This window comes from Camarhynchus parvulus, chromosome 6, assembly GCF_901933205.1.
Source record: "Camarhynchus parvulus chromosome 6, STF_HiC, whole genome shotgun sequence".
Lineage (NCBI taxonomy): Eukaryota > Metazoa > Chordata > Aves > Passeriformes > Thraupidae > Camarhynchus > Camarhynchus parvulus.
In genome coordinates this window covers 28,773,066-28,784,822 of record NC_044576.1, presented here as the reverse complement: position 1 = coordinate 28,784,822, position 11,757 = coordinate 28,773,066, and the positions used below count along the sequence as shown (strand labels likewise).

The 11,757-nt window shown below is 51.1% G+C and overlaps 1 protein-coding gene across 1 annotated transcript; it reads left to right on the top strand.

Moving 5' to 3' along the window:
- The first annotated feature begins 610 nt into the window (after positions 1-610).
- On the top strand, positions 611-10,914 carry VAX1 (ventral anterior homeobox 1). Its single transcript, XM_030951446.1, is given in 5 exon segments — positions 611-1,099; positions 2,813-3,000; positions 4,834-5,167; positions 5,170-5,377; positions 10,827-10,914. Coding segments are annotated over 5 exon segments (972 nt in total). The 5' UTR covers positions 611-861; the 3' UTR covers positions 10,831-10,914.
- The last annotated feature ends 843 nt before the right edge of the window (positions 10,915-11,757 follow it).

The window sequence follows — 11,757 nt, the reverse complement described above, 5'->3', positions numbered from 1 at the left end:
GAAGAACTTTTTGGGTGTATGCGTCCTGGGGATCTGTTTGTTTGTTTACAATTCAGGGGGCTTTTTTTTTTTCCTTTTTCTTCACCCCCCCTGCAACTGCATTTTTTCAGCCTTTCCTAGCAGCTTTATTCAGATTTATTTGGCGTGCTTGGGAGAAAGCCGCTATATAATCGGGAGGTCAAAGGCAGACTGAAGAAAGTTAATAATGGCTGCTAATGGTGCTAACAATTCAGGGTGAATCTTGTCAAAAGTTGGTTTTTTTTTTTCCCTCTCCCCCACCCCTTTTTTTCCTCTCTCCTTTTTTTTTTGGAGGGTCTCAGTCTTTTGATTGTGTGTTTCCTGAAAGCAAGACCAATCATTTCAGTTTATTCACTGGCTAAACTCTACTTGATTGGGGACAAGCACACAAACCATCCATTACGATCTGATATATTATCCAAACAATTTAGTGTATTCATGAGGTAACCTAAATGTGGAGGCTGCAAAATTACCCGTAATCAATTGAAACAGCGAGTGCGCGTCCCTCTGTGTGTCTAACAACTACATGTCTCTGTAATAAGGCAGACATTAAATCATTTTAGAGTTGTACTGTTGAGTACCTGATCACTGGGCGCTCTGGGAAGCTGGACAGTCACATTAGGACGCTGGGACTGAGGAAGCCGCTGCTTTTCCAGTGGGATAAAACCCGATCTTCCTTACTCAAGGTGCTTTACAGATCCCCACCGATCTCACCCTAAGTCGTGCAATATCCAGCATAGACTTCGTCTTCTTCTTCTTCTTCTACTCTTCTATAATTTTTTTGTTATTGTTGTTGGCGCTTTTTTTTTGTTGTTTTTTTTTGTTTTGTTTTTATTGCACTACATGTTTGGGAAACAAGACAAAATGGACGTTAGATGCAGTTCAGAGACTGAAGCTAACCGGGTCTCGAAGAACGGACATAAAGAGGGCAAGGAAAGCAAAGGGTCTGAAGGAAATATTTCTACTTCTTTTTTGAAGGATCAGCAAGGGACTTTTTCTGCCTCTGCAGCCACGGAAGGTTGTAATAAAAGTAAATCTAGTTCGGCTGATCCGGACTATTGCAGGAGGATCCTAGTTAGAGGTATGAGTTTGAGGTGCTTGGCGAGGGTGGGGGAAGGTGAGCCGCGCTCACGCCCGGGAGATGGGGTTGATTTTGTCGCTTTGCCTTGGGTCTGGCCCTGGGTTAAAACCCTTTCCACGGCTGCCGGGGAGACACCCCGCTCCGGGCCGGGCTGTGCCCCGGACCCGCTCCCGCCGCCTTTATCCCGGGGAATTTCCGCCGGAGTCTCGGCGCAAAGTTAAGCCGCGGTTGTTGCTCCCCGGCGCTGCCCCGGAACGGCCCAGCCCCGCTCATTGTTGTTTTGTTTTTCCTTTCCTGCCCCGCAGCTTTCCCGGGGTGCCCGTCCCCGCGGGGAGCCCTCCGGGGCCGCGTTCCCTCGGGGGCCGCGGCTCTGCCCCGCGGGCCGGGCGCGCTCCCTCCGCGCCCGCGCATCCCGCCCGCGGCCGGCCGCGCACCACGGCGTGGGGCTGCGGCCAGGAAGGCCCTCTCGGAGGGCAGAGTTTCCTTCTTTGCCTCCTCTCTCCGTGCCCGGCAGCCCGTAGGAAAGGGCTGTTTTAAAATAACCGCCAGCCTTAAAGGAATGACGAAGGGTTTTTTAATGATTACTTTTTAATAGTTATACGTTTAATTTCCCTCAATCTTCGTCCCTCTTCTCCAGGCTAAAATTGCTAAATCATCTTATTCTTACTCCCTCAAAAAAAAAACTATCTGAAGAAATTCAATTTTATTAAGGTGCGTTTTGGGGGAGGAGGAAGAGAATAGAATCAGAACAAAATATGTGGGAAGCAGGCCTTGAAAGCCAGAATTAATCCTTACGCCACTGGTTGACCCAGAGAAGGGTCAGACTAAAATGATGTGATTGTCTCTGATTTAAAACGTACCGAGGAGGTAAAATTACGGCGAGTAAAGTTGGGAAGGCTTTAAGGTAACCTGAATCTGGCTCTAGCTTGACAGTCGTGTTAATGAGATTTGTCCCGCTTTCCTTCCAGTCGGGGCTACCAGAAAAGTGAGGTTTCTGCGGGCTGGTTGGTGCCTTGGTTTCTTTCCCTCCCCCCCTCCTTTTTTTTCCCCCTCCTGTTTCTCGTTGCCAAAACCCCAAAGCGGCAGCGGCAGCGGTGCAGGGTGGGCTGGAGGTGTCCCCACGTTCACAGTGGCAGGCAGCCAGGTCGGGGCACTGCTGCCTCTAAAAGCTTCTTCTTTTTTTTTTTTTTTTTTTTTTTTTTTAACCATGAGAAACTTGTTATTAAAAAAAATAAGAAGAAGGGTTTATAATTTGGGATGGGGGACGGAATTTGTACGCTGGCTACCAGCAAGTCCTAGCCCAGAGCCCAAGGGGAACAAAGAGTAGCCCTGCACTCCAGGCACAAAGCCTGGCCTGAAGGATCTCTCTCCCCCCAGCTTCCCAGAGGGGCCGTGGGTGATGCCGCAGTGTCGCACTGTGAGTGCAATATATTCAAAGTAATTTTTAAATGGGCTGAGGGGATTAATTATAGAGGCCTGGGCCCCCATCGCCCCCTCCTTCCTTCTCTGTTGTGGGTGTTTTTCCTTCTGTGGGTGCAGTGGCCAGGTGCAGAGCCTCAGTCGCAGGGACCCTGCTCCATCCCGACTCGTGCCTCGGTCCTGAAGGCGCTAGGGACGGCTCTTTCCCTTGGAAAAATTAGAAAGTATAAGAAGGGGGTGAAAAGCAGAGGAGGGTTGCCTAGGTATGAAGCTGACTGCGCGTTTCTTTGCCAGATGCCAAAGGTTCAATCCGAGAGATTATTCTGCCTAAAGGGCTTGATCTGGACCGTCCCAAGCGGACCCGCACCTCCTTCACGGCCGAGCAGCTCTATCGCCTGGAGATGGAGTTCCAGCGCTGCCAGTACGTCGTGGGCCGGGAGCGCACCGAGCTCGCCCGCCAGCTCAATCTCTCCGAGACTCAGGTAGCGCCTGCAGGACGGGGAGCCGCGCCTGCCCTGCTCCGCGGGACCCCCTTCCCGGCCCGGGCATCTCCTTCCCGGCCCTGGCACCTCCTTCCCGGCCCGGGCATCTCCGTGCCCTGCGGGCCCCAAGGACGCGGCCCTGCGCGCCTCCTGCGCCCTCAGCACAGCCCCCCCGGGGCGAGGGGCGAGGCAGCTCCGGGGTGCCCACGCGTGTCCGGCCGGGATGGAGCTGAGGGGCTCGTGGCTGAGGAGTCCCGGCTGGGGACCCCTAACTGCGTGTGACCCTACCTGCGTGTGTCCCTAATTGCGTGTGTCCCTAACTGCGTGTGTCCCTAATTGCGTGTGTCCCTAACTGCGTGTCCCTAACTGCGTGTGTCCCTAACTGAGTGTGTCCCTAACTGCGTGTGTCACGGGAAGGGGAGCTGCTGACCAAGAGAATCCCTCGTGTCCCCTCACCCAGCCCCACTGGGCTCTCCCCACGGGTGAGGAGGCCCCAGCGCCTCGGAAGGAGCTTGGCCACGAAGCCAAACTCCTGCCGGGCCGGGAGCGGGTCCCCCAGCTCCGGCCCGCGGGGATCCGCAAGGCTGGGTGTGCCCGGCTCCCCCAGCTCCGGCCTGCGGGGATCCGGCCCCGCCAGGCTCGGTGTGCCCGGCTCCCCCAGCTCCAGCCTGCGGGGATCCGGCCCGCCAGGCTCGGTGTGCCCGGCTGCCCCAGCTCTGGCCCACGGGGATCCGCCCGGGCCCGCCAGGCTCGGTGTGCCCGGCTCCCCCAGCTCCGGCCCGCGGGGATCCTCCAGGTTCGGTGTGCCCGGCTGCACGGAGCCGCCGCCCCCGGGCGCGGAGATGTGGCTGCTGTGGCCGGGGAGAAGCGAGGGGAGGCCGAGCCGCTCCCAGCCCGCAGCAAGCGGGATACAGGCGCTCAAAGTCGCAGGGGGAGACGGGCCCTTTCCCCCGGGGCTGCCGGGCTGGAGATGTTCGGCCTGGGCTTTCCTGGGTATGAGAGATCCGGGGATGGGGCTGAAGTTTGGGCCGTATTCTGAGTCCTTGTATGTCCGAGGGGGAGAATCGCTCCTCCACCCTCCAGGGCAGAAAGGCCAGGGACCGACAAGAGGCCTAAAACTGTGTGAGTGCGGGGAAGCATCCAAAAAGTCCAAACTTCTAAAGTCCGTTTTATATTTCCACAAAACATCATATAACAGTAAATTCCCCTGACACGATAATTAGCTTTTTTCTTTCCTCGCCGCATAGGAGTGACAAGTTCAACAGCTTGTAGGTTACAGAACCTGCCATGGGTGGGTTTTGTTGTGTTTTGGTTTGGTTTTGGTTTTGTTTGTGGTTTTTTCAGTAACCTCCAGAATTCCATTTTAAAGTTGAATATTATTTTAAATGATCTGGAGGTAGAGAGAGAGCGTCCAGTTTGGAATACGGGGAAAGAAGCTCATTGCTGCTGTTACCCCCAGGAAGGGCATTCGGAGCGGACAGCGGCTGCTGGGAGCCGCGGAGTGCCCGGGGCTCCGGCTGAGCCGGCTTAGAATAACGCGGTGAGAAAGGGCTGGCTCCGTCTCCCGGAGAATTCCCAGCCTGTAGTAAACTAGGACGAAGTGAGAGGTCTGGTTAAAGATGCAGAACGAAAGGCCTCGGGGTCACCCCGAAACCGGGACCAGACAGAGGGTGCGGGGGGCTGTGTCTGTGAGCGTGGCTTTGTGCGTTTTGGAAGCGCTCCCCGCTGCCAAGTGTCTGTGCCCCAGCCCTCCCCCGCAGCCTCCGGGGGGGCACCTGCCGGGGGCACCGCTCCTCCCGCCCCGCTGACCCTGCCTCTCTCCCCGGCCCGCAGGTCAAGGTCTGGTTCCAGAACCGGCGCACCAAGCAGAAGAAGGACCAGGGCAAGGACTCCGAGCTGCGCTCGGTGGTGTCCGAGACCGCCGCCACCTGCAGCGTCCTGCGGCTGCTGGAGCAAGGCCGGCTGCTGTCTCCGCCGGGGCTGCCGGGCCTCCTGCCGCCCTGTGCCACGGGCGCGCTGGGCTCGGCGCTGCGCGGGCCCGGCCTGGCCGCGCCGGGCGGCGGCAGCGCGGCGGCGGCTCCGGGCGGCGGCGGCGGCTCCCCGCACCCTCCGGCCGCCAGCGGAGCCGCCGGGCCGCCCCCGCCCGCAGCGCTGCACGGGGCGGCGGCCGCGGGCACGGGCTGTTCGGGCTGCCGGTGCCCGCGCTGCTTGGCTCCGTGGCCGGCCGCCTCTCCTCCGCGCCCCTGGCCGTGGCCGGCTCACTGGCGGGCAACTTGCAGGAACTGTCGGCCCGCTACCTGAGCTCGTCCGCCTTCGAGCCCTACTCCCGGACCAACAATAAAGAGAGCGCTGAGAAAAAGCACTGGACTGACTCTAAGTACCTTCCCCTATTTATATTTATAGTCTCTATTTGTGGCGGTATTTATGGGACGGGCGGCGGCAGCCGTGCCCCCCGCTCCCCCGCCGCCCCCCGAGCCCCGCGGCGCGGCTCCCTCCGCGGGCCGGGGCGGGCGGGGCCCGCAGCCCGGGGCAGCCGAGGCGGCGGCCGGGGCCGGGGCCGGGGCCGGGGCCGGGGGCGCGGCGGGGGCTGCGGGGGCCTCCCCGTGCGCTCCCCCTGCGCCGCGGTCCGTCTGTCCGGGCGGGAGGGGCGATCGCGCTGCTCGTTCGTTCGGGAAGGAGCGCAGAGGGTCAGCGGTCGGGCGGAGGGTCGGCCGAGCTCCCTTCCATCGGCTTTGGCCAATGTCGAGCGAGGGAGCGGGATTTCGGAGAGAGGAGGATGGAGCTGCCAGGTGATGCCCGTTTTGCGGTGGTTTTTTTGTGTCTCCCAGACTCAGTGATTTCTAAGCACAACGGTTTTGGGGCCCCACCTGTGGCCCCCGTTTACCCCCACACTCGCTGCACTACAGCCCCGAGCGAGCCCTTAGCACCAGTCAGGAAATCCTCCAGCAACTTTTCTTTTTCACGGTAAATCTTGAATGTGGGAAGGGCCGAAGCGGACTGAACGTACAGTCACGAATAGGGGAGACAGAAACCAGTGGCTGCAGAAATTTTGCATAAAATTGTCTCTTCCTTCGAGATAACACAACGTCCCCCCCCTTTTTTCCCCTTTTTTTTTTTTTTTTTTTTAATTTGAATTCCGATGGGCCTGTCCCGCGGAGCTTATCTGCAAAAACAAGTCTGCAGATAAATCATGGAACTCACAAATGTATTTGTATCTAGATCCGTTGCGATCATAATTTTAATTTTTATTGCTCTATTTGATTTTTCCAAATAATTTCAATGTTCATCTAAACACAAAAAAAACCTGTAGCCTTCCTTCCTCCTAAAATAACCCTCTCGCATATCGCTCACACTTCATTTAAAACGAACGTAAAATATAAAAAGCGTATCTTTTATTGTTATTTTTGTACTTTAAAACACATCTATGTAACAAACTTTTTTTTTTCATAATTCTTACTGCTATTTTCTCCACAAACATATGTATTTCACCTTCTAGTATTCTGGATCGAATATTTTCTGTTCAATTTCGGTACTTGAATTTGCCACAAAAGGGATGCTGTACTTAGATAGTTCTTTGGGGGAAAAATTATTTACTTTGGTTTTAAGTTTCTTTTCTTTTTTTGAACTTTAACACATGGCGTTTACAAACTGTATAAATACGTGCCACCAAACTGTAACCAAAAAAGAAAAAAAAAATTACAAAAAGTGGAATGGTTGCTGTAGAATATAGAATTAACTATAGACCAGAACTGGACAGGAGCTGGATGAAAAGAAAATAGTAATTTTATTGTAAATTATTTACGTCTGAAGTTTCTAGGCAACTAGTCGAAAAAATAATGAATGAATCGAGCGCTGAGCCCTTGCTACTAACTTTTGTTCTGAATGTTTTGGATATTTGGATGTTTTGTATTTATGTGGTGAGAGTGAAATATATTATATCTATATGATGACGGAATTAGGTGTATTTTCGTCTTATATTTGTAGCACCCAAATTGCCTTCATTTACACATGCACTGAAAAAAAAACCAACAAAAAAAACCAACAAAACCCTATCCCTACTTAACCTGCCTGATTTTTACTTTTTTAAAATTAAATTTAATATTTCATTTTGAGCGGGGGGCTGTGAGATCCACTTCCTAGAGGGTGATTTCCGTCCTGGGGCAGTTTGGGGCATTGCCAGTCCCGCGCTCGGCTCCGACCCAGCCCTTGCAGCTCTCCCTGGCCCGCGGGGCCGATCCCCACCCATGCCCGTGTCTGTGCCCGTGCCCGTGGTGCTGCCGGTGTCCCGGAGGTGCCCACCCTGCCAGGTGCCACCCCGTGCAGGGCACTGCTCACCTCCAAACCTCTCCGGGCCAGGCAGGCACTCCTGGCTGCACATCCGTGCGTGTGTGACAACATACAGATGTACAGGCACACCTAAATACACCGGCACAGCTTGTGTGCACAAATACAGATATTTAGAGGGGTTTTCTGAGCAGCTCGTGCTTCCATTCTGATTGGCAGCCCAGCCCTGAGGGTTTTTACTGGGCAGGCAGTGCAGGTTTCCAGGAGCCCCTCAGTGCCCTGGCTCCCCAGGCCAAGCCACCTGGGCAGGGTGGCACCTGTTGTCCCCATGCCTTTGCCCTGCCCTCAGGTCCTTCTGTGGTCTCCACTGGGCTCTGCCATGAGCCTGTCCCAGCCAGGGCAGATGCACTGCTCCAGGTTAGGGGGGAAGGATGCAGTGGTGATGCTGATTTGGTTGTTTTTTTATGAAGAGTGTAGAAATGATCTGGGGAAGGGCACCCAGGGCGAAGGAGGGGATCACAGGTGACATTCGAAAGAGGTGACACTGAAACTGCTGGTCAAGACTGGAAAAATTCAAGGGGAGGGCAGGGAAAAGTGTTGTATTAAAAAGAAAAGAGCTGAGTGTGACAGAAGAGATCTGCCAGGGAGATCTGGAGGGAGAGGGTGGTTTTCAGTTTGTGCCTTGCCTGGACTGCACAGCGTCACCCACAGCCCCGCACGAAGAGGGGAGCCCTGGCCTGGGCTGCCTTTGCCAAGGAGGGAATTTTCATCACTCAAACCCTCCCTGGGCTCCCCTGCCAAACGTGGGGCTGAGCTGTGAGATGAATTTGCCCTGTCTTGCAGGACCTTCCTGCAGCTGAGATGGGGCCATTTCAGTGCCCAAATTCGCTGCTGCGTTGTGAGCCATGGGAACAGCAGCACAAACGTGTTCTGACAGAGCTGGCTCAGGTGCCCTCATCTAAAAAGAGGATTTCACTGCTCCTCTGTTTAACCAGAGACTGCAGGAGCATTCCTGTCCCTTCACACAGGTGCCACGAGGCTCTTTTTCCCTGGTTGCTGGCCTGATCTCAGTCTCAGGGCTGGAGCTGTGGTCAGTGTAATCTCTTTGCTCCTCTTGTAAGGCAGTTTAAGCCAGCATCAGGCTAAATTGCTGACACAATAGCAGAAGCCCTTGTTTTACAGCTTTGCAGCCCTCAGTATACATGTGAAAAGCTAGACATTTTTATTCTTATTACTATTATTATTAATTATTTCTGAATATTAAAAAAAAAAAGGATGTGCCTTGAAGTGTGAAGGAGTCTTGTCTAAGCATTCAGGTGAAATAAATACTTCAGGAAATTTTAATTTCTTTTTTTTTTTTTTCTTGTGTCCTTTAAATTCCACCTGTCCCACGCCTGTGTCAGGGGCTGCTCCTGAGCTGGGGTTGGAGCAAAAACCAGAGGTTTTCCAGTCCCATGCAGGGCGGTCACAGTCCTGTTCCAGTCTCTGCTTGTGACTCAGGCCAAAACCTTGGAGCCCCACAGGGAGGGAGGCAATCGGTCATTTCCTTTAAAATTTTCAGCATTTCAAAAGCACAGGGTCCCTGAGAGCCAAAACACCCTGCTTTCTACAAAACAGACATATAAAATATATTCATTTGCATTTCTGTAAAAAAAAGAGGGAATACCACCTGTGTCATTGCCTAGGACAAGTTAAAATTCATTCATACACATATCTACATACACAGTGAGGCTGAATATAAGAGCTGGTTTGGTTTTTGGTTGGTTGGTTTGGTGGTTTTTTTTTTGTTTGTTTGTTTTTCCAACTACACCAAAGCCGTTCTGAAGCTGTGTGCTGCCCAGAGACACTGCTTGCTTGTTTGCGCTGAAATGCTGAGTTTCATCCTGCTAGAGCAATGAACACAAGCCACCTTCCTGAAGCTATTTGCTGCCAAAAGGTTTAGCTGCATTTCTTGCTGTATTTTTATTTGTGGCCATCACTGGGGCATTAGAGCTCAAACAGAGAAATATTTGGCTTATGCAGAGGGAGCATGTGTGAATGTGAGGGGCAGGAATATTCAGTAGGAAAGCAAATAAACCAAGTAGAAATCTATATCTGGCATGAATTTTTAAATGAAATCACAGAAGGATTTCTATGGCAGGTGGACTTCTCCAAACTTTCCCTTAGCAGCAGCCACACACAGAGCTTAGAGTGAGCAAGGATTTACAAAGATGGAGTGCAGCATGGGCTATTTAAATTTCTCCATCTGAACTCAAGGAATATTTTCACAGGTACATGGACAATATGTCTTTTCCTGTGGCTCTCAGGAAGGAAAAGCTCCCAGGGTCAGCTCCAGAGCACCCAGGGAAAACACAAAACAATGTTAGCCAGGTACACATAGGGAAAAAAGGAATCAGTGTATTTAGAGGATTTTTTCAAAAGCAATTGCCCACCCACTTAACCATAGACCCTGCTTTTTTTGCTGCTCCTCCATATCCCTCATGCCAGGGATTAGTGCAGCCTCTGACCACTCTGTCCCCATTTGCAATCCTGTCATCAGCCCAAGGTACATGACCTTGTGACATGCAAAAAAGCACACGAGGTCTCTGATTAACTTCAGAGTATTTAATTACTTTTAAGGAAAGAAAAACACTTCCAAAGAATAACTCTTGAGCAGAAGCAAGTCACAGCCACCAGCAAGTGTTTAACAAAATTACCAGGGAAGGTAAAATTAAATCAATGGATGTGATGCTGTCTATGCAACAGCCACAATATAAACTGTGACCCTGGGCCATAGCTGTGGCCAAAGTGCTGGCTGGCAGGGGCTGGCCTGGAACACTTCTGACTCTCTCTAACAAGCACTTTACTCCCATCTTTCTGCTTCTTATAATTGCTGAGCAACTTAAGCATGGTATTTATTTATTATCTTTCTATATGTAGTTGTTAGTGCTCATGCTGTTCTTCATCTCTGTGTGACTGATTCTAGTTTGCATATTAAGTCTTAAACTTTTTTAGTGGAGTGAGTTCCACAGTCAGTCACACACAGAACAAAAATTATTATATTTTGTATATGTTTTCTACTTTTTGTTGACATGAATTGTCCTAAGTTCTGTCATTAGAAGTAGCAGAATAGATGTTCCCACCTTCTGCAACCATGTCTTTTTTAATTCTTTTACCATGTTAACTTTTGTCTCCTTTCTCATGAACAATCAAAATAATTTTAACTTATTTTCATACACAGTTCTTGCAAACTGTACTTAATATAACTGTTTGCCAAGAGGTGCTGCCTTTTTTTTCTTATTCTCTTTTCTTAGTCTTATTCTCTCTGTAAAAAAAATAAATTCCCAGAGCTTTTTTCTCTTCAGCTATCTTCAACCCATTCTTCTGTTTGATCTCCCTGCTGTGAGCAAGAATGAAAACATCACACCAGTATAAGGATTTGCCCAGAACACAAACCTTTACTTGGCACTTGGTGTCATTGCCAATGCAAGAAAACTGGATCACAGGCCTCCTCTGCTGAGATGCCACAGCCTGGGTGAATAAATTGGTTTTTTATGTTTCAGCTGAAGCAGAAAACCACGGAACCAGATGTAGGAGGGGGAAAATAAAAGAGTTCAATCCAGACAAGTTGGGCCCACAAAGTTTGTCACAGAACCAGGCACACCTACCTGGCAGAAACCTCTTCTTACAGCTCTCACAAATGAGTGGTTTGGCTGCTTAAAGAAACACCACCAAAGGTATGGGCAAAAGCGGGGTTTAGTATGAATTTGTGGAAATACAACTTGACAGAGTTTGATGGCAAGGTTCACTCTACTATTTACTACACTGGTTGAAGCATAAAAAGGAAGATCAAATTAGAAGCAATTTGAAATTATTTGTATGGAATCTGGGAATGCAAAAGCAGGTAAAAGTGTAAAGGATATGGATGCAAAGATAAGGGTGCAAAAGGGTTTAGCAGCACTTAATCATTGAATTCTTTAACATTTACAATAGTGATTCAGTAGGGCTCACTACAACAATGGCTTAACCATAGATTTGAGACAGTTACATTCATACCATAATCAATTCACAGGCACACAGGTAAAATTATGTGTACACTGGTTTCTATGGGTGTAAAGGTTCCTATCAAACGTTCCCCTCAGGTTCAGTGAAATACTCACACCAAATCACCAATACTCACACCAAATCATCAATGCTCACACCAAATCATCAATGCTCACACTTTGCATTTCCTGACAGGCAAGGGTTTCACTCTGAGGAATGTAGGGATGTGGTGGGGTGGGGAATCAGCCTCAGCCTTGTTGTCAGAGATGGTTCCTTGAGTACCACAGGCTTGGCTTGGGAGCTCTGAGAGGTGCCCCAGTCACAGGGAGGTGCTGGTGCAGCTGCTGCAGTCCAGGAGAACTCAAAGGGTCTCACTTAGGACCACCATTTACAGGGTCACAAGATGACTGACTTTGGCCATCAGTAGGTTTCCCTCCTGACCATAACCCA